The following is a 23,411-nucleotide window of genomic DNA, read 5'->3' on the forward strand; positions in this document are numbered from 1 at the left end:
GTGCATGCTAAGTCGCTCTCTGTGCAGTCCCATGGACTGTAGCTTGCCAGGCTCCTCTGTCCATGGGATTCTGCAGGCGAGAATACTGGAGTGGGTTGCCATTTCCTCCTCCAGGGGATCTTCCCGACACAGGGATCGAACCCATGTCTCTTATGCCTCTTGCATTGGCCACCTGGGAAGCCCAATCACCTGTACACAGCTCCTTAATTTGATGACTTAGTTCTAAGATCCATCTGAAAACTAAAAACTATTGGCTAAAATTTCTCAAATCCTCTTCTATGATCATAACTATTGAAATGACTTACATATGCCCACTCATATTAGTCAAATTCATTGACTTCTGTGAAAGCACTAATGGCAAAAGAATGACAAGCTGACCATTTGAATCAAAACCTGTCTGTTCATTTCACAAGTGTCTGAAAGGCTCATTGCCACAGGACTTTAAACTAGACACAGTGGCTTGCTTACCTGTGAAATAGGCTCTGTTCAATTTCTGAAAAGGGACAATGCTTTTTTGTATACTTTTTGTTCTTTTGGGACAGTGCTTTTTTGTATACTATTACATCCTAAAAATAGTTTATTGATTAGTTGTACTGTGGGACAACTAATTAGTCCCACAGTACAACTAATCAGTAAACTATAATTTGATAATTAGATTCCTATTAACATTATAATTAAATACAAAATAATACAAAAACTTGAGAAAAATTCAAATAAGATTTTCCCATGGGTAAAATTTTGTTTTACCTTTTCCAATATTGATCAGTCTTTTGGAATGTAATACTGATGATGATGACTCTTCCACAATTTGTTAGTGTTTTTGCTTTCTTCCCTCAGCATTGATAGAATGCGTATTTTGGGTAAGTGAATGAGGAACATGTTTAAAGGATTTTACCTTGTCGACTGATAAAAGTTACACATGCTGGCTGTGAAAAATACAGGAAAATCATTCATAATCTTAAACTTAACCATCATTACTATTTTAACATATCTCCTTCCAGTTTTTTTTCCCCATGCATAAAAGTATTTCTGTGTAGCTGGGATTATGCTTGATACCATTTTATATCTTGCTTTTTAACTTTATCATAATCATTTTCCAGTCACTAAAAATTCTTATTAAAGTTTTCATTGACTAAAGGTAGACTGTGATTTCCTATAGTTTGTTTGCCCTTTTCTCTGTTATCGAACATTTGGGGAATATTGAAAATAAAAGTGCAGGGACTTCTCTGGCAGCCCAGTGGTTAAGAACCTGTGCTTCCACTTCCTACTAGGGCTGCGGGTTCAATCCCTAGTCAGGGAACTAAGATCCTGCATGCTCTACAATGCGGCCAAAAAGAAAAAGTGGTGAACTTAATTTTTTAAAAAATGTTTCTGGATATATCCTTATCATTTCTAGAAGTACAGTAGTTAAAGTTATGAACATTTTTTAAAAACTGTGAAAAAATTTAAACATACACAAAATAGATAATAGTGGATGTATTCCCCTATACCCATCCCCAGCTACAGCAGTTATCAGCATATGGAAGTCTCTCATCCGTATCCTCTGCTCCCTCAAAATTATTTTAAATGAAATCCCAGATACTTTTATTTGAATAATTTATTTCATCTGTAACATACGTCAGTTATGTATATCTGAATTTTTAGTAAAACTTATTATTTGTGACATATAAAGCACCTACAGAAAAGAACATAAAACATATTAACTTCTAGTCCGGTGCATGATCGCAGAATGAGTCCTCTTGTAACCATCGCTCATCCAGATTTGGAGTTGCTGTCACCTCAGAAGTTTGCTCATGCCCCTCCCAAACACTAACTTGCTTTTCTTTTCCAGTGAAGACTTCTAGGGCTTTCATTTAGTTTTACTCGATTTTGAACTTTGGAATGTGTATTTTGTGTCTGGCTTGTTGCACGCAACATTTGGAGATTTATCTATGTTGCTCTGTAATATGGAGGCTTTAAAAGCATATTACTGGTGTCTCAGTAAATGAACAGCTTCTTAATATCTTCATTGTTCAGATTTTCCTAATGACTGTCTCCCCCCTTTTTTTAAATAATTGGATTGTTTGAGTCGGGAGTCAGAGAAGGTCCGCCCACGTGTTGTGCATGGTTGATGTGTTTAAAGCCTCTCTTAACCTCATAAGTCACTGTTTCCCCCTTTTCTTTTTCTTGTAGAAAGATCTGGTTGCTTGTCCTATAGAATTTCCTACTTTGTGGATTGTGCTGATTTCATACCCATGTTATTTTTTAAATTGAGATATGTGAATATTTAAAATACAGTAAAATATACAGGTCTTATGTTGAGTTTGGTGAGTTTTCACAATGTAACATTTCTGTCTTCATGGAAAATTCCCTTGTGTCCCTTTGTCTTTAGTGGCCTCTTCTGTCCCTGTAGCTGACTTCTGTCACCATAGACTAAATTTGCCAGACTTCATAAATATAGAATCATAGCATTTGCTCTTCTCTGAGGGGCTTCTTTCACATAACATTATGGTTTTGAGATTTGTCCATGTGTTTCTATAGTTTTTTCCTTTTTATTGCTGAATATATTCCATTGTCCACACGTACCATAATTTGTTTATTCTTTTAATTGGACATTTAGGTGGCTTTGTTTTTGGCTATTGCGAATAAGGCTGTGGTAAATATTCTTCTAAGTCTTGATATGGACATGTTTTCATTTTTTCTTGAGGAAATACAAAGGAGCAGTTGCTGGATCATATGGCAAATGTCTGTGTACCTGTAAAGTGCTGTTCCGTTTTATGCTTCTGCCAGCAGCGTGTGAGATCTTCATTTTGCTCCATATCTTTGCCAACACTTTTTGTTCATGCCATGCAGCGTTTGGGATCTTAGTGCCCCCAACAGGAGTTGAACCTTTGCCCCCTGCATTGAGAGTACAGTCTTAAACACTGGATCACCAGGAAAGTCACCTAGCCAACATTTTTGACATTAGCCATTCTAATGAGTGTGAAGGAGTATCTCATGATTACAATTTGTATTTCTCTGATAACTAGTCTTGTTGAGCACCTTCTCATGTGCTTATTAGGCATTTGTGTATTTTCTTTGAAAAAAGTGTTCAGACTTTCACCCGCCCCCCCCTTTTTTTATTGGTTTGTTCATCTTTTAATTGTTGATTTGTAGTTCTTTTTGTATTTGGATGGGGCTTCCCTGGTGGCTCAGTGGTAGAGAATCCACCCGCCCTGCCGGTGCAGGAGACCTGGGTTCGATCCCTGGGTTGGGAAGATCCCCTGGAGAAGGAAATGGCAACCCACTCAAGTATTCTCGCCTGGGAAATCCCATGGACAGAGGAGCCTGTCAGGCTGCAGTGCATTGAGTCGCAGAGAGTTGGACACAGTTACCTAAATGGCTAAACAACAACAAAACAACATATATTTGGATGCAAATCCTTTGTTAGACTCAATGTGCTGCAAATATTTTTTTGCAAAAGTTTGTGACTTAATCATTTTATTTTCTTAATAGTATATTTCGGTAAACAGAATTTTTAAAATATTTTTTTTTTCTTTTTGTAACATGCTTTTTAAAACTTGATTTTTGAGATGATGCTTTGAAGGGGAATATGGTAGTGTCCTCATTTTGCTCATTAGGAAGTAGAGGCCCAGAGAGGTAAAATGACTTGTCCTAAAGTTATACAGCTAATAGAGCAAGCTTGGAAACCAGGTCTTTTTCTTTCAGGTTGAATTTCTTTCCGTCACACCATATTCTCCATTTCTGTTTCCCATTACCTGAAAATGATACTGTACTCAGCTACTTTCTTTAAAGCTCTGTGTCCTCTTTAACTTTGGGGCCTTTGCATATGTAATTCTTTTCTTCCTCTCTTGAATTTAATTTATCATTCAGATTTCAGCTTCTATGTTTCATCCTTTGGGGAAATTTTGACATCTCCTTTTCCTGCAGGTAAGGTACGTCTTCTCCCTATTTCTTTAACAGTAGATTTTTCTGCTGTCATAGCAAATAATACCCTGATTGTCTTTTCACTTTAGATTCTGAAGGCAGGAACCATTACAGTTTTATTTATCAGAATATTAATAATGTATGGCACATGGGAGATGATTAAAAATATAATGAATTTGATTATATAGAATTCTCTCCTTATCTACTAGTGACAAGTGTTTTGTTTTTTTTTTACTGTATTCTTAACCCTATAGTGTATTTAATTTAACATTTTTGTGTAGTGTTAAGATGCTCCACTTGTGATTGCTGAGTACCTGAAGGATTGTAACATGTTAAAGGGAAGATTATGAAAATTTATTTTTATTCCCTACATACTAGGGAGTATTAAAACTTAATTGAATATTTGACTAGCTTTAGGGAGTTTTTTTATCCATTTACTTTACTTTTATTCATTTACTTTTACTGTTGACAGTGTCTTAAACAGAAAGTTTAAACTATATTATTGCCTGAAAGATACTACATATGAAAAACTCATTTATACATTTCACAGCTGCTATCTTTGACATTGAACAGCAGGCATTGATTCCATCTTTTATTCCTTAAGAGTAGATAGTTTCTTAAAAAGTTATCTCTGACAGCTGTTCTATGGTTTGGTAGAAAAAAATCCTTATTTTTAGGAAATACATGCTTAAGTATTTAGGAGTAAAGGGACTTCATATATACAACTTATTCTCAGATGGTTTGCGAGTAAGTGGGCAACAAAATATACACCTGTGGAATGTAAATTGGTGCAGCTACTTTGGAAAACAATATGGTGGTTCCTTAACAAACTAAAAATAGTTGCCATATAATCCAGCAGCCTCGCTCCTGGGCATATATCCACAGAAAACTGTAATTCAAAAAGAGAAATGTACCCCAGTGTTTACAGTAGCACTGTCCACGGTAACCAAGACAGGGAAACGACCTGAACATCCCGCGGAATGTCTGAAGAAGATGTGGTGCATGCATGCAGTGGAGCACTACTCAGCCGTAAAAAGAAGGACATAACGGGGCTCTTGTGCTGCTGCTGGTGCTGCTGCTGCTGCTGCTGCTGCTGCTGCTGCTGCTGCTGCTGCTGCTGCTGCTAAGTTGCTTTAGTCGTGTGCGACTCTGCGACCCCATAGACGGCAGCCGACCAGGTTCCCCCGTCCCTGGGATTCTCCAGGCAAGAACACTGGAGTGGGTTGCCATTTCCTTCTCCAGTGCATGAAAGTGAAAAGTGAAAGTGAAAGTGAAGTCCTGTCTGACTCTTAGCGACCACGAGGATTGCAGCCCACCAGGCTCCTCTGTCCGTGGGATTTTCCAGGCAAGAGTACTGGAGTGGGGTGCCATCGCCTTCTCCTGCTCTTGTGATGAGGATTCAGTGTTTTCACTGTGTGTCGCAGGTTCAGTCCTTGGTTGGGGAACTGAGATGCCACAATCTGCCTGGCCTGGCCAAAAAAAAGAATGAAATAATGCCATTTATAGCAACATAGATGGACCTAGCAGAGAAGGCACTGGCAGCCCACTCCAGTGCTCTCAACGGAGGAGCCTGGTGTGCTGCAGTCCATGGGGTCGCTAAGAGTCGGACACGACTGAGCGACTTCACTGTCACTTTGCCCTTTAATACACTGGAGAAGGAAATGACAACCCACTCCAGTGTTCTTGCGTGGAGAATCCCGGGGACAGGGGAGCCTGGTGGGCTGCCATCTGACAGAGTCAGTTGGACATGACTGCAGTGACTTGGCGGCAGCAGCAGATGGACCTAGAGATTATCAAACAAAGTGAAATAAGAGATACCATATCACTTATAGTGAAAGTGAAAGTCGCTCAGTCGTGTCCAACTCTTTGCAACCCCATGGACTATATGGAATTCTCTAGGCCAGAATACTGGAGTGGATAGCCTTTCCCTTCTCCAGGGGATCTCCCAACCCAAGGATTGAACCCAGGTGTCCTGCCTTGCAGGTGGATTCTTTACCAGCTGAGCCACAAGGGAAGCCCTATCACTTATATGTAGAATCTAAAATACGGCATAAATGAACTTATCTACAAAATGGAAACAGACTCACAGACGCAGAAAACAGACATGGTTACCAAAAGTGAAAGGTGGTGGTGGGGGCGGATATATTAGGCAGATACAAACTATTATATATAAAATAGAGAAACAACAAGTTCCTACTGTATCAGCACCGGAAACTGTACTCAATATCCTATAGTAAATAATAATGGAAAAGAATATGAAAAAGAATATGTGTATATATACGTGTAACTGAGTCACTTTGCTGTACACCAGAAGCTAACACATTGTAAATCAACCATGCTTCAGTAAATAAATTCCATGCCTGTACGTACACACACACACACACTCTTGTATATATCCACCCCCCCCCCCACTTTGCATGGTAGTATGGGACTGTAAAAATGACCCTGCATACTCGTAAGATCCTTGTCAATGGGAAAAATGATGTGCCCTTTAAAATTTTTGTCAAAATTAAAAATGATTTCATCATTGGTTAGAAATGTATGAGAAAGTGAAAACAATAGTAAACATACGTTTCTGGGGTTCTTCCCTGGTGGCTCAGACAGCAAAGAATCTGCCTGCAATGCAGGAGACCTGGGTTTGATCCCTGGGTCTGGAAGGTGTTTGGTTGATACACTATAATTTAAAGCATTAGAAACATTGAATATTAAACTGTTCTGTATCTTTGTTAAAAACTTACCTTAGCTTGAACAGTGTTTACCTGCTTCTTGTTGTGTAACATTAGATATGGAGCAAACATCTTCTGGATGCCTTGGCTTCCAACATTTTATCCTTTGTACTTTGAATGTCATGAATATCACTGAGAGTTCCTTTTTTGCTGCTGTCTCTTTCTCTGGGACAGCCTCATCCTTATCACCATCATCACTTTCCTTAATGTCTATGTCGAAGAGTTTGCTTGCACTAACTTCATCTGACACATATAACTCAGATTTCACTTCCAGCATTTCTACTTTTTATCTCTTCCTTTATTTTTATCTCTGAAGGCCAGTTCCCTCTTTTGATTGTCTGTTTTTGTAAAATTGCATGTGGGTTTATTCCTGGAGACTAGGCATCAATACAGTTAAGCACTGTGTGCTATTTGTGTATGAACTGAATAACATGCCCAGTGACTCATCAACAGACTTTGAAAGGGGTGTGATTGGTCAATGGACACAATACACATCTGTCATTTTCATAGCCACTTTTTCGACCAGTAAAATCTGTCCTTAGGCAGCTACCCACGGTTCATATACCGTGGTTCCTGAAATTTGAACTATGTTGTTGGGAGACTGATATTCAAGAATACCAGTATTCTTGATATTTGATATTCTAATATTCAAGAATATCTGATATTCAAGAATCAGAATTAAATAATAGCTTCTCTGGAAATGCTGGATCTTAAACTATTGAGGACAGAGAGCCAGATAAATAATTTTAAAAAGTAAAGTGCAAAAGGCACATTTTAGAACTTAGTTGTCTTGAGGTTTGAGTGAAATTAACTGAGACCCAATGAGAGGGTGAGAAGTTACCTTGATAATTAGAGTAGGATAGAGAGCAGAGGGTTGGCCTGACATTGTGAGAGAGGCAAACTATAATTGCTAGCATTTAAAGTGTTTATGTTCCTTATAGTCATGAGGTCATCATTTGTAAGGAAAGGTGATAGAACAGGAAACAGTATAGGAAAGAAGCTTGAAACAGCATGTGTAATATGAATTGAAGTCACTGAATACAAAATGAGCAGTATTGAAATGGTGAATGGGAAAGAACCATTTATTCTCTTTTTTGCTGTAGGAAAAAACTCTTCAGGTTAATATTGGCTATAAAAAATATTGATTATAAACTATAGTTCCATGCTTTCTGCCCTCATTTTAGTGAGTTTAATGATTTCTTGAGTATAAGATGTTTTGTAAAAGCTTTTAGAAGTAGGTAGCTCTTTTAGATCATCTGGAATTATGTTAGTATGTTTGAAACTTCCTCAGAACCTGGCCCAGCACTAAAGTTACTTTGTAGCACTAGCAGTAAAGATTTCCTGAACCAGATATAAATATCCCATGAAAGATGGAAGTTGAAACATCTAAGATTTGTGACAGTGTCTGACATATAAGCCCAGAATATGTTGTTGTTATTGTTGTTCACCTTAGTGGTACCTGACTCTTTGCAACCCCATGAGCTGCATGCAGCATGCCAGACTTCCCTGTCCCTCACCATCTCCTGGAGTTTACCCCAGTTCTCATCCTCTGTCACCCCGTTTTCCTTCTGCCTTCAATCTTTCTGAGCATCAGGGTCTTTTCCAGTGAGTTGGCTGTTTGCATCAGGTCTCCAAAGTATTAGAGCTTCAGCTTCAGTATCAGTTCTTCCAATGAGTATTCAGGGTTGATTTCTTCTAAGATTGACTGGTTTGATCTCCTTATTCTTACTCTCCAGAGTATGTAATCAACTTAAAAACGATACTGTTATGGAAGATTTGGCATATGAGAGTAGAGGTAAGTCTTGTTGGTATTTCATCCAGGCTTAACCGCACCTCCTTGTGCCATCCTGGGAAAGGTCAGGTTAAAAGAGATACCTTTCACTGGATTTCAGAAGTCAGTGAACCTAGCTAAACTTTATTAAAGTAAAAAGGGAAGAGAAGTTCAAGGATCATGAGCTTCAGAGACACTGCATTGTTACCTTATGTTAGAGATTCTTGTAGCAAGCCTCTGTTCTAGTGGTAATGTAAATATCGACCGAGTGTACACTTATTAACTTAGTTTTTACTAGATCAGTTATGGTTGCTTTAATACTTGCCATTATTGCTGTCCTTTAAAAAAAACAAACATGAGATGTTTGGTAGATAAAACTCAAATCGTAGGGGTTTTTCTTTATCAGAAACAAATAATCCAAGCAGGGGAAGGAGAGAATGGAACAAATTGAGAAAGTACTGTTAACATATATGCACGATCATGTGTAAAATGGATAACTAGTGGTAGCTGCTGTATGACACGGGGAACCCAGCCTGGTGCTCTGACCACCTAAGGGGCCAGGATAGCAGATGGGGTGGGAGAGAGGATCAAGAAGAAGGGGCTGTGTTTGCGTGTGTGTGCGCGTGTGCCCATGTGCCCGTGTGTGTGTGTAGTTACAGCTAATTCAAGATGTTACCCGGCAGAAACCAACACAGCATTATAAAGCAAATTACCCTCCAGTTAAAAACAAAAGAAACAAATAACCCACACGCTAAAGTGCAGTCCAGATGAATTTATCTACTGTACTTTACTTAGAATGAACCAAAAGAGCTGAGGCAGAGGCTGGTCGTCCATGGCTTGTCACTTCAGTTCTACCTAAATCTGTTAAACTTTTGGTAGGTTTGGAATGCCACAACCATGTTCAGTGTAGTTAGTCAAGAAATGGTCTTACGGCTTCCTTTATTGAGTCTGGCAGATAAATAAGCAAATATTTTTCTTTAGCAGTGGCAAAATGAAGGAGTGTGTTCTCTTTACTCCTACATTAACTGAATATTCCCTTAGCAAGGCTGTAACTAATCTGTCAGTTTCTGTGTGAATTTGCTTTAGTGTGGTTTGGCATTCCTTCCAGATGCTGACATGGTGCAACCTTAAATAGGGCACTTCCTAACCTCTCTGAGTCTCAGTTTCAGCTCAGTCGCTCAATCGTGTCCGGCTCTTTGCGACGCCATGAATTGCAGCACGCCAGGGCTCCCTGTCCATCACCAACCTCCGGAGTTCACTCAGACTCACGTCCATCGAGTCGGTGATGCCATCCAGCCAGCTCATCCTCTGTCTTCCCCTTTTCCTCCTGCCCCTAATCCCTCCCAGCATCAGAGTCTTTTCCAATGAGTCAACTCTTTGCATGAGGTAGCCAAAGTACTGGAGTTTCAGCTTTAGCATCATTGCTTCCAAAGAACACCCAGGTCTGATCTCCTTTAGGACGGACTGGTTGGATCTCCTTGCAGTCCAAGGGACTCTCAAGAGTCTTCTCCAACACCACAGTTCAAAAGCATCAATTCTTCAGCACTCAGCTTTGTTCACAGTCCAACTTTCACATCCATATGCGACCACTGGAAAAACCATAGCTTTGACTAGATAGACCTTTGTTGGCAAAGTAATGTCTCTGCTTTTTAATATGCTATCTAGGTTGGTCATAACTTTCCTTCCAAGGAGTAAGCGTCTTTTGATTTCATGGCTGCAACCACCATCTGCAGTGATTTTGGAGCTCCCCAAAATAAAGTCTAATACTGTTTCCACTGTTCCCCCATCTATTTGCCATGAAGTGATGGGACCAGATGCCATGATCTTAGTTTTCTGAATGTTGAGCTTTAGACCAGTTTAGTCATTTCTAAATTAGGGGTAATAATGATACTTGCCTTTTTAGAGTTGTTTGAGGATTTAATAGGATAATGAATATAGACTGCTTTGCAAACAATGAAGTTTGAATAAATGGTATCTATTATGATTTTCAAAACTTAAGTTATATAACCAGCTAGTTCTATATATTTCAGATATGACTGCTTTTTAATTACAAATAGAGTAGGAATATGTTATTATATAAAGTATTATAGATAAAGAATACATTATTATGTAAAGTGTTATAGATAAGGCTGAAGAGCCTCTAATGGCTTTAGCCCTGATCCCTTCCACCAAAGGAACTATTTTTTCAGTACATGTATCCTACCGTGTTGTCTTATTGGCCTTTATACATGCACACACATGTACACAGATAATATACAGGTAAATGTATTTTCTACTTCATAGACCCAGTATAAAAAGATAATATTTAGTAATTTTGTAAATATTATGAGTACTAGTTATTAGAATTTATATATTATAGTCTCAGTAATCCAAGTATATGAGCTTCCCCGGGTGGTAAGGAAGCTGCCTGTTGTCAACCTTTGTGTTCAGCTTTCTCCAACTGAAGGCAGCTGTCTACCTTCACAAAATGCAGTCACCCCCAAACCTTTGTAGTTTGGAAAAACTCTAACACAGAAAAGTTGAAAGAATAGTATAACAATCATCTGTATATTCTTCACTTAGAGTCCCGAGTGTTTTCTAAAAATTGCCATCTTATTTCTGTATATACTTTCTCAAGGCTGAATTATTTGAAAGTAATATGCACATCATGACATATTTGTGTGTATGTGTGCTCAGTCATTTCCGACTCTTTGCGACCCCATGAACTGTAGCCCACTTGGCTTCTCCGTGGAATTTTCCAGGCAAGAATACTGGAGTGGGTTGCCATTTTCTCCTGCAAGGGATCCTCCCAACCCAGGGGTGGAACCTGTGTCTCTTGTATCTCCTGCATTGGCAGACGGGTTCTTTACTAGTTGAACCACCAGGGAAGCCCACTTGGAAGCCCCTAAATATTTCAGCATGTCTTTCCTAAATAAGGTTATGAACCTGATCACAAATCTGTTGTCATACTCTTAAGAAAATAACAGCAGTTCCCTGTTACCTAATATTCACATTTGCCTAAATGGCTCTTTTCTGGGTTTTTAAACTCTGGATTCATTCCAAGTTTATGCATTCCATTTAATTATAGCTCTTCAGTCTCTTTTAATCTTGGATAGAGATTGACATACTATAACTCATGTGTCAAGTCTGACTAGCCACCTGTTTCTGTACAGCCCCCAAAGTAGGAATAGCTTTTACATTTCCCCCCTGTATTTTTTTTTAATTGAGGTAAAATTTTCATAAATAACCATTAACCACTTTAAAGTGTGCAGTGTATTGACATTTAATACCTTCAGTGCATTCTGTCTAGTTTCAAGACATTTTAAACACCCAAAAAGGAAACCCTGTACTGTTAAGCAGTGTCCCCATCAGCCCCTCCCTTCAGCTCCTGGGAAGCACTAGTTGACTATCTGTTCCTGTAGATTAGCCTATTCTGGATGTTTTATATAGTTGGAATAATATATGACATTCTGTGTCAGGCTTCTTCCACTCGGAATGTTTTTGAGGTTCATTCACATGGTAGCCTGTATCGATATTTCATTCCTTTTTATGACTGAATAATATTTCCTTGATTCACACTTTATCTGCCCAGTGATGGATATTTGGGTGGTTTCTACCTTTTGGCTGTTTGGAATAGTGCTGTTGTGAACATTTGTGTATATAAGTAGTTGTTTAAATACGTCTTTTCAGTTCTTTGGCTTTTACGTTTTTAAATGGTTGAAAACAATCCAAAGAACAGTATTTTATGAAAGATAGAAACTATATGAAATTCAGGTTTCAGTATCTGTAGATGAAGCCAAGTTTATGCACTTGTGTTGTCTCTGGCTGTTTTCATGCTACTGTGGCAGAGTTGAAATAGTTGTGATAGAGACCTTATGTCCCACAAAACCTAAAATATTTACTTTCTGGCCCCTTACAGTAAAAGTTTGCTGATTCTGTACAGTCCCTCTGTCTTCTTTGTTTTTGTGACGTAGATTTTTTTTTCCAAACTACTAAGTTTTTATTTTTAAAGGAGTCTTAGATTTGCAGAAAAATTCAGAAGAAAGTACAGAGTTCCCACATACCCCCACCTTGCCTCCCAGTTTCCCCTGTTATTAACATCTTGCATTAATGTGGTACATTTTTATAATTGATGAACCTAAAGTGATAAAAGGACTTCCCAGGTGGCTTAGACGGTAAAGTGTCTGTCTACAATGCGGGAGACCCAGGTTCCATCCCTGGGTCGGGGTGATCCCCTGGAGAAGGAAATGGCAACCCACTCCAGTACTATTGCCTGGAAAATCCCATGGATGGAGAAGCCTGGTAGACTACAGTCCATGGGGTCGCAAAGAATTGGACACGACTGAGCAACTTCACTTCAAAGTGATAAAACATTATCACCCAAAGTCTATAGTTTATATTAGGGTTCCCTCTTTGTATTTATAGTTATTTGGGTTATATCCATAGTTTTGCCTTTATTAGAATGTCAGATAGTTGCAATCCAAATACAGTATTGTAGCCTTTTCAGACTAGTTTTTCTCACTTCATAATACACATTTAAGTTTCCTGCATCTCTTTGTGTCTTGCTAGTTCTTTTCACTGCTGAATAATACTCGATTGTGGGCCTTCTCTGGTGGCTCAGTGGTAAAGAGTCTGCCTGCCAGTGCAGGAGATGTGGGTTCGATCTCTGGGTGAGGAAGAGCCTCTGGAGAAGGAAAAGGCATTCGCTCCAGTATTTTTGCCTGGAAAATCCCATGGAAAGAGGAGCCTGCTGGGCTATAGTCTGTGGAGTCACAAAAGAATCTGACACAACTTGGCGACTAAACAGCAGCAACACTGCCTTGTATGGCTGTACCATAGTTTGTTTATCCACTCACCTCGTGAAGGGCATGTTGGTTGCTTCCAGGTTTTGACACTTCTGAGTAAAACTGCTGTATGTGTTTGTATACAGATTTTGGTGTGTGGACATAAGTTTTCAGCTCCTTTTGTGAATATTATCTCCCTGTCTGTGATTTCTCTTTTTATTCTCTTAAAGAATGTATTTCACAGAGCAGAGGTTTTTTTTATTCTAATGAAGACTAATATACCAAATTTTTCTTTTGTGGATAGTGCTTTTGGTACTGTGTCTTAAAAATTCTAAACCCGGGGTCATTTCAGATTTTTCCTGTTATCTTCTAGAAGCTTTCTGTTGTCTATTTAGGTCTATGGTCCATTTTGAGTTAATTTGTGAAATATATAAGGTTTATTGCTTGGATATTTTTATTCCATGATTGTCTAGTTGTTTCAGCACCAGTTGTTGAAAAGACTGCATTCATTCCACAGGAAGGTGTTGAATTGCCCTTGGTCCTCTGTCAGATATCAGTTGACTGTACTCATGTGAGTGACATTGTTTTTTAAAATGTCACACATTCTGGATTTGTCTCTTCCCTCCTTGTGTACTTTGTTTTTCTAAACTGTATTCCTTGTAAACTAGAACTTGAGTCTAGAGGATTCGATTCATGTTAAACATTTGGCAAGGATGCTTCCTGGGTGATTGAGAACTTCATATTGGATCAAGTCAGAAGGGGCACAGTGCTCAGTTGCCCCCCTGGTAGTGATGGTTAAGACTGGTTAAGGTGGTAACAAGCAGAACTCTTCATTGTAAAGATATGTTTTCCCTTTGTAGTTAACTAGTAAGTTCTCTTGGAATAGTACTTTGGACATGTAATAAATGAATATTTGAATCTGTATTTGTCAGACATGCGCTAGATTCTTGGAAAGCAGCAGTAAAAAGATTTCTGCCTCCACGGAATTTGCCCTTTCCCCTCCAGGTTTGAAGATAGTAGTGGGATTGGGTCTATGCTAGAGAGGGGTACACTTGCAATTTAGGGTAGGCTCATACCAGAAAAATAAGATCATTGAAAAAGTTTCAACCAGTAAGGACAGACTTTCAGTATGGGATGATGTAAAACTTCTGGAGAACGGTAGTCATGTTGGTTGTATAACAGTGTGAATGCCGCTGAACTGTACATGTAAAAATGGTTAAAAATGTTACATTATGTGTAGGTTACTACAATTTTTAAAAAAAATATAATATGTGCCATTATGATGCATCATTGAACTTAGCCCTGCCTCCCTGCCTTTTTTCTGATAATTTTCCTCAGGCTTCTTATTTGGACTAATTGAGAAGCACCTTCTGAGATAAAATCCTGTAGTTCAGTTCTGGTAGAAAGAAAGAGGCAGTGATATCATGTTTCATTCACTGCCTCCAGTAGAGTTTGTCTTTGTAGCCTCTAAGGGAGTCCACTGTTGAGATTGCTGGGTGTCGTGGATTGTGCCCAGGCTGTGGGTGGAGCTTCAGCTGTTGGTGCAGACAGGCTCTGCCTTTCACTGTCTGCTGTTTCCATTTGTTGCAGTTCGCCAGATGCAGGCCTGCCTTTGCCAGGATATGGAGAGACATCTACAGCTTGAACCATTGTCTGAATACTGCTGTTTTGACCCAGGGAATCCTGTAGATTCAGGAGGAGAGCAGTAACCATAATGCCAGCAGCAAAGTGATTGTTGACCAGTTTGCTGTGAAGGCAGGCCCTTCATTTAGGAAGTAAACCTATATTAAGAGCAGGAGCTCTGTTTAGAGGGAAGGAAAGAGCACCTTTGTTTGTGGCAATGGAGCTTGGATAACCCCTCTTGCCTTCTTATTTACCTGAACTGACTGTGGAAGAGGAGGTGGTAGAAAAGCATTAGAGATGGCTGTGGCAACAGCATGAAACCATGGTAAGGTAAATTAAACCTATTCTGTAGACATTTTATCCATCTGAAACCTTTAGTTGCCTTCATGCTGGAGAATATCTAGATTCTCAGAATATATCAGAGAATATCACAGATTCTCAGTTTTCAGCATACAGATATAGGTTATGTGCACACAGCCTTTGGCTTGGCAGTAGTGTAGGGAAATTAGCATGTGGGAGGGTGTTTTCAGTTTTTGACTGCAGTAGGAAACACCTTTTTCAGTTAGGAGCCAGTACACTCATACACTTGGGTATACATAATTGTAACAAAAGTTTCAGGAAATGGTAACCCATACTGTGTTTTCTGATACTCTCCACTTCATTCTATTCCTACTATTTCATTTAAAAAATGCATAAATGACCTAAATTAATTTTTATGACCCAGGATTTAAACAGGATTGGTGTGAAACAGTGGTTCCCACAGTATGGTATATACTCAGGATTCTTTTAAGTATAGGAATCTGTGAGGTCAAAACTGTCTTTGTAGTAATACTAAGATGTTATTTGCCTTTTTCTGTCTCATTCTCTAATTAAAGTGAAGATTTTCTAGAAATACAGTGGAGTTTTCCAGAACTATTTGATGTGTGATGATATCACTCAGGATTAATTGAATGTGTATTTGCATGTTCCTCTGTTTTCTAAAATTTTGTAAAGTAGTAGGATTTATGTGTGTTTTTTTCAGAGATTAACTCATTTTTTGGTACTCATTGTGCTCTTCGGAGAAGGCGATGGCACCCCATTCCAGTACTCTTGCCTGGAAAATCCCATGGATGGAGGAGCCTGGTGGGCTGCAGTCCATGGGGTGGGGAAGAGTCGAACACGAATGAGCGACTTCACTTTCACTTTTCACTTCATGCATTGGAGAAGGAAATGGCAGCCCACTCCTGTACCCTTGCCTGGAGAATCCCAGGGACGGCAGAGCCTGGTAGGCTGCCATCTATGGGGTCTCACAGAGTCGGACATGACTGAAGCAACTTAGCAGCAGCATTGTGCTCTTAACTAGCTGCATTTGATGCAGTTCAGTCACTCAGTCGTGTCTGACTCTTTATGACCCCGTGAATTGCAGCACGCCAGGCTTCCCTGTCCATCACCAACTCCTGGAGTTTACCCAAACTCATATGCATCGAGTTGGTATCCAGCCATCTCATCCTCTGTCGTCCCCTTTTCCTCCTGCCCCCAATCCCTCCCAGCATCAGTCTTTTCCAATGAGTCAACTCTTTGCCTGAGGTGGCTAGAATATTGGATTTTCAGCTTTAGCATCAGTCCTTCCAATGAACATCCAGGTCTGATCTCCTTTAGGACGGACTGGTTGGATCTCCTTGCAGTCCAAGGGACTCTCAAGAGTCTTCTCCAACACCACAGTTCAAAAACATAAATTCTTCGGCACTTAGCCTTCTTCACAGTCCAACTCTCACATCCATACATGACCACTGGAAAAACCATAGCCTTGACTAGACGGACCTTTGTTGGCAAAGTAATGTCTCTGCTTTTTAATATGCTATCTAGGTTGGTCATAACTTTCCTTCCAAGGAGTAAGCGTCTTTTAATTTCATGGCTGCAGTCACCATCTGCAATGATTTTGGAGCCCCCCCAAAATAAAATCTAACACTGTTTCCCCATCTATTTGCCATGAAGTGATGGGACCAGATGCCATGATCTTAGTTTTTTGAATGTTGAGCTTTAAGCCAACCTTTTCACTCTCCTCTTTCACTTTCGTCAAGAGGCTTTTTAGTCCCTCTTCACTTTCTGCCATAAGGGTGGTGTCATCTGCATATCTGAGGTTATTGATATTTCTCCCGGCAATCTTGATTCCAGCTGGTGTTTCCCCGAGCCCAGCATTTCTCTTGATATTCTCTGCATATAAGTTAAATAAGCAGAGTGACAATATACAGCCTTGACATACTCCTTTCCCGACTTGGAACCAGTCTGTTGTTCATGTCCAGTTCTAAATGTTGCTTCCTGACCTGCATATAGGTTTCTCAAGAGTCAGGTCAGATGGTCTGGTATTCCCATCTCTTTCAGAATTTTCCACAGTTTACTGTGATCCACACAGTCAAAGGCTTTGGTGTAATCAATAAAGTAGAAATAGATGTTTTTCTGGAACTCTTGCTTTTTAATTGATCAAGCGGATGTTGATCTCTGGTTCCTCTGCCTTTTCTAAAACCAGCTTAAACATCTGGGGATTACACCTGCTCTAATCTTTGTAACTTCATCATGGTCCAGTGAAACATTACTTTGAAATCCTGAAGTTTTTCTTGAGCCTTTTTGGAAATTCAAGGCTTGTTTTGCAATTTCATATTTAGAAATTCTTCCATTTTAATTTGTAATCACTGAATATTGACCTGTATAACCCATATATACAAAAGCTGTTTGGGGTCCTCAGTAATTTTTAAGAGTGTAAGGGATTGAGACCAGAAAATTCCAGAACTTCTGTTGTAGGGATTAAGAATAGCTACTTGTTAAGTAATTCTGGTTTGTTACCTAACTTTTTTGATTCTTTCTTCATAACTAAAATTGACATTTTACTGTCTTCATTGGATTATTGTAAGGATTATAAATAAACTATAAAAGTGGGTTTGAAAATGCTTAACACAAGGAGGCATTCATGTGTTAGCTATTATTATAATAGAAAATGTAATAACATCTAGTCGCATTGATATTTAGCTGTAGCATTTCATAGCAACACTCACCTGTGTGAAAGTGGACTGTCTAAACCTGTTCTAAGTTCTTTTTTGCATTCTGCTCTTGCCTATGCCTCTAGTCTTTTCTTAATTAAGTGAGTTTTGTTTTCTAAACAAATTATGAGCTTCTGGAAAACAGCCACTCACTTCTATATTTTATTTCCTGTCTTGGACAGAACTCAGCCTACAATAAGTACTCAGGACATGAAAATTCTGGTACAAAAGCCATGGGACTCACCAGCTTAGAATCTCTATGAGGATGATGGTGGGGAAAGAGCTGTTAGGTCTCTGTTCTAAGTCTTTACTCTGTCTCTCTTAGAAACTTTCTTTCAGTACTGAACAAGCTTTCTAACAAGTACAATGAGGATGAAATATGGTTTATCAAATCCCTTCAATTTCTTTGTCTATTCCCCTTTCTCTTGGCAGTATAAAATTTAACATAATTTACTTTTCCCTAGGGTTTTTTCTCATTACATCCCAACAATACAAGAGAATCATAGCAGTAGATGCCAAATAATTCAGATTGGCATGATTTAATTTTTATTTTCTAGAAATGTATATAATTATTACTCCTGTAATATCTTCTGAGATTTTAGAGCAACACAGGCAGGCAGGTGTGAAATTTATTTTATGTCAGTAATTGAACTGTGCTCTAAACCTTCTCTTTTTTGGTCACTTCTCTTTTTTCCTTTAGTCTTATCTTCTGTTCTAGTCTGTCTTGATGTCCGAAAACTTCTTCTTGTATAAATAAGCACGTAGCTCCTCTGTTCTGGCTCTGCACTTCCCCTGTTCCCATGTGACTGTTCCTTTAATGGTCATATTATTCCTGAAATGTTGATTTCTGGGTTCCTTTACCCAGAAATCAACAACAGTAGAATCAACTCTACCACTTAGGCTTCTAAATAACACCTTCCAGGAATGACCACTTATATTAAATTAAAAGAGCTGGCAGTGTGGGGATGACCAGGGTACAGTTGTTGGATTTCATGAAATTTTATCCCTAGGATTAGGTATTTGGTATAAGAGGATTTAGAGATGGTGGAACCATGAAAGAGCTCCTGAGAGGGTTAGGCTTAGAAAACTTACTAGAAGTCTGCCACCTGGGATGATAAAGAAGGAGAAAACCTTATCCAGTGTTTAATGCTATATGAGAAAAGGCATGTCAAGTAGGACTTGTCTCTAGCCACGTAAACCAAATCACTCTTTTTGGGAAAGATGGTTATTTCCCAATGCAGTGTTGCTTCCTGTTCAAATCCACAATTCTTAATAGTTTTTGAGCTCATGCCGGCTTTTTTATGTCTTTTGTCTCACTTAGTCCTCATCCGGTCCTGTGCCATGGCTTCTGTTAACAATTGTTAAGTGGCTCTTACACAGTGAGAGGCAGAACTGTTACTTGAACCCTAGGCTCTGCCACTACTCCATTTAGCCTCTTTGTATAGGGCACTCATTGGAAAAGCCCCTGATGCTGGTAAAGATTGAAGGCAGGAGGAGACGGGGAAGACAGAGGATGAGATGGTTGGATGGCTTCACTGACTCAATGGACATGAGTTTGAGCAAGCTTGGGGAGTTAGTGGTGGACAGGGAATCCTGGTGTGCATGCGGTCGCAAAGAGTTGTACACAACTGAGCAACTGAACTGATAGGGCACTTCACAGTTTGCAGAGTGTTTTTGCGTATGTACATTTAAACCTCATCACAATCCTGTGGTGGCAAGAATTAAGTGAAATTATTGACATATTCACACAAGAAAATGAAAGCTTAGGGAATTCAAAACTCAAAGTACCAGTATCTAGACCCAGGCTGATACCCACTCCAACTCTGGTTGCTTTGTTCTCCTTATGTAGTTTTGCTGACGATAATAAGTGATAAATGGAGTCATACCTGTAGGTAAATTTTTCCAAGAATGTTCACTTGGTTGGGAGGTGATTGGCAATGTTTTAAATGTCTGGAGGAATTTAGCAAACCTGGTCATTAACTTGCATTATTGGTTTCTCTCTTAGCTTGAATATATCTGCTTTATTGAGTATTCCTTTTGCTGTTGGGCTTCTTAGTGCAGTAGGTTACTTTGCCACTCTTCTACTACATTCCTAGGTCAATTCAGAAGTGAAGACTCAATTTTCTGTGCCTTAATCGTAGTCGACATGAATGAATGACTGAAAGATGGGAAGTGGTCTTGCCAGGATTCTAATGCGGCCATGGCAGTGGGGGAGGGGAAGAGTATATGTGTCTGGGGGGGTTATTGTCAAATACCAGCTCTTGATTGTTTGCCAGTTCCTTCCAGAGGTTCTGCTCCTTAACATGGAATTTCATGACTCCTCTAAATCTAAGGTTTGACAGTTTGAAAGAAGTCATTTGTTGGTTAAGAGATTGACCTTTGTCTATGAATCAAAGCATTAGTCAGAGCTCCAGAGAGGAAGGCCATAGAGGAACACATGTTGATCAGAGGGATATAGCAAGGCTGGAAATAGGTGCATTTATGGAATATCTTCTGGCTTCAAGTGACTGCTTGCTGTCTCCCCTAACTCACCTAAAATTTAGGAGAAGCAGTATGTGTGGTTTTCCAAAATCAACTGTCTTTTCAGGTTCACTTTACCTTTCTTAGTGACTGGCAGATGGTTCTTACTTCCCTTTTAAATTTGAGGTAAACTTGTAGGGGCTTTATCTTTTTCTATAAATTGTTTTGCCCAACAGCTTCACTAATCTTCACCTTCTAGGAACTGGAAATGGCTCTGCTTGTGCCATCTATCATACTAATGACTTACAGTTGCATCAATTACAGAAGATGGTGAAGAAACTAGGCATTATCTTTGTTTCTGCATTCTAGGTGTCTTTTGCTATAGAAACAAACCAGGCAGTAAACATAGGTGTTCAGGGACTATTTGAATCTCAGAGGATGTTCATTGGCTAATGAAAATAAGTTAAGACATTTGTTGAGTTGAGGGACAAACTGAATATTTCTGAGTTCATTACTGTTTCCATTTTTAATGGGTGGTATTTTCCATTTTGTTTATGTGTGGGTAATTTGAAGATTATTTCCTAGTGATCAGTCCTTCCAAAATTCCCTTTTCTGCTCTGGGAGATTAAAAATTAGAAAAAGCAAACATTTTATATTCCTTTTAGATAATGATTTCACTTAACTCAGTAACTTTTGAATGTCAGGTAGTAAGAATGCTAAGTTTAAGAAGTATTCTGTGGTTACAAAAAGGAGGTGAAGATTTGAGAGTGGTACAGAAAGTAGAGTGAGGAATTACACATCTTTTTTCCCCAGCTACTTAAGAAGTAAAACTCCCAAGGTGACTTGGACATTGACAAATGCTGTTATTTCCAGTTTCTCTGATGGTTTGACTGGGCTTCTTTTGGAGGATAAACTGATCGAACATTTGCATGTTGATAGAATGTGTAATATTGCTGAGTATTGCTTTTGCCAGTATCCAAGAAGAAAAGTGTATGTATATTCTAGTAAAAACCTTTAGGGGAATGAAAATGTGCCTTTTCTGTAGTGTCTGAACTCACATTATTTCTCTTCAGGATGGTGTTGAGATGCCTCTCTTCATCCTGAATTTCATAGACTGATTTTGCTACTTACAGCAGTTTTTGTCTTTTATAGAATTGTGGCACTATCATGATTAATTGTGCAGCAGGCACCCTGAACAGTTGATTATACCAAATAGTATGCAGAAAAGCAGGGAACGTTGATGGAAGAGATCCAGCACTGTAACTTATTTCTCAGCCAGTTAGTTTTTTGGAGGACATATTTGTGGTTGAGGGAGTGAATCCTGACTCAGGATTTGGGGCTCATTCTGTACACACTAAGTATTTGACATTAGTTCTGAGGGAACTTTTAGGGGAGAAGTTCACTTTGTGTTGTATACCCCTCTGCTTTTGAGCATTCTGCCTTCTCAGCTGTCTTTTTTTCTTTTTTTAAAATCAGAGACTTAGATGTGAATATGCTTCTTGCCAAATTTCTATTTATGGATTACTCTGTCTTGTTGGAATTACTGTGATCTGCTAATGTTTTGTATATATAGAAAGTGTTCTTTGTGCTGTTGGTCTCTGCATAAGTTGATCTTCAGTTAGCCCAGAAATATTTGAAGGCTAAACTGTCAACGAAAGAAATGCAAGCTTTTCAGCTGTGTAGTTGATAAGTACGCCTTCTTTGTAATACAGTAAAGCAGTTGTGTTAAAATTAAGCATGTGTCTTCCTTTATCCTTGTCCTCAAGCCTCTTAGTATTTTAAGGGCAGTGGGTGTTACATCTAAAGGTAAAAACTTGTGCCCAAGGTTTAGTCACTGTAAGGCAGTGATTCCTACTGTTTTTGTACTACCTTAGGATATTGCCACTAAATTTCTCATTAGATGTAATGAAGTTACCACATTTTTCTAAACAAATTACTTTTATTTTTGAAAAATGTTATTCACCTTCTGTTAAGGAGAGCCTCAGTAATCCAGTGGGAAGGAGTTTAGTTCAGTTCAGTTGCTCAGTCATGTCCGACACTTTGCGACCCCATAGACTGCCGCATGCCAGGCTTCCCTGTCCTTCACCATCTCCTGGAGATTGCTCAAATTTATGTCCATTGAGTCAGCAATGCCATCCATCAATCTCATCTTCTGTCATCCCTTTCTCCTGCCTTCAGTCTTTCCTAGCATCAGGGTCTTTTCTAATGAGTCGGCCCTTTGCATCAGGTAGCCAACGTGTTGCTGCTTCAGTTTCAGCATCAGTCCTTGTAATAAATATTCAAGATGGATTTCCTTTAGGATTGACTGGTTTAATCTCCTTTCAGTCCAAAATACTCTCAGTTCAAAAGCTACAGAGGTCACTGCTACAGAGGAGCAATATAGAATCTATATCCATAGTCCTTGGCACTTAGTAGATGTTCAGTAAAGTTATATTGAATGAGAAAACATTTCTACTCTTAAGTGGAGCCTTCATCAACCATTCTACTACTCCTTCCTCTTGGACTTGAATAAATTCTGTATCTACCTGTCTTAATACATATCACATTAATGGTAATACTGTCACTTATTTACATGTCTGTCTCCCCCTACTGGCCAGAAATCTTAGCTCTAGACTCTGCCTTTTATCTTTGTATGCAGAGCATCTGGCTATAACTCCATAATGAGTGCCCTGTTATATGAATAAGTATTCAAATAACTTTTATATCACAAACACATGTACACACATAGAAAGGTGATAGGCAGTGATTCATCTACATATGTACCTGCCCCAGTGTGTGATCTTACAGTAATAGTGGATTTTCAAAAATATGGAAAGAAAGAAAATGAGAACAACACCTTAAAGGTTAGTTGATTTTTAGGATATATATGTATTCATATACATGACTTCCCTGGTGGCTCAGATGGTAAAGCGTCTGCCTGCAATGTGGGAGATCCAGATTCAATCCCTGGGTTGGGAAGATCTCCTGGAGAAGGAAATGGCAACCCACTCCAGTATTCCTGCCTGGAGAATCCCAGGTTCGGGGGAGCCTGGTAGGCTACAGTCCATGGGGTCGCAAAGAGTTGGACACGACTGAGCAACTTCACTTCAGTTCACTTTTGGATTCATACTTTTGTGAAGGGGACCAGTTGAGAACCTGAGCTTGCTTC

At 39.1% G+C, this 23,411-nt stretch overlaps 1 protein-coding gene across 3 annotated transcripts in view; it reads left to right on the forward strand.

Moving 5' to 3' along the window:
* KDM2A (lysine demethylase 2A) overlaps positions 1 to 23,411 on the forward strand; it is a 91,389-nt gene that overhangs the window by 17,997 nt on the left and 49,981 nt on the right. The window contains exon 1 of one of the 3 annotated variants that reach the window (XM_069565565.1): positions 8,401 to 8,427. The exons of the other annotated variants lie outside the window; for them this stretch is intronic. Within the exon in view, the coding sequence (XP_069421666.1) occupies positions 8,416 to 8,427 (12 nt within the window). The 5' untranslated portion in view covers positions 8,401 to 8,415. Of the gene's footprint in view, positions 1 to 8,400; positions 8,428 to 23,411 lie in introns of those variants that run through there. 3 annotated transcript variants of the gene reach the window in all.

The sequence above is a fragment of the Ovis canadensis genome, chromosome 21 (assembly GCF_042477335.2).
Source record: "Ovis canadensis isolate MfBH-ARS-UI-01 breed Bighorn chromosome 21, ARS-UI_OviCan_v2, whole genome shotgun sequence".
Lineage (NCBI taxonomy): Eukaryota > Metazoa > Chordata > Mammalia > Artiodactyla > Bovidae > Ovis > Ovis canadensis.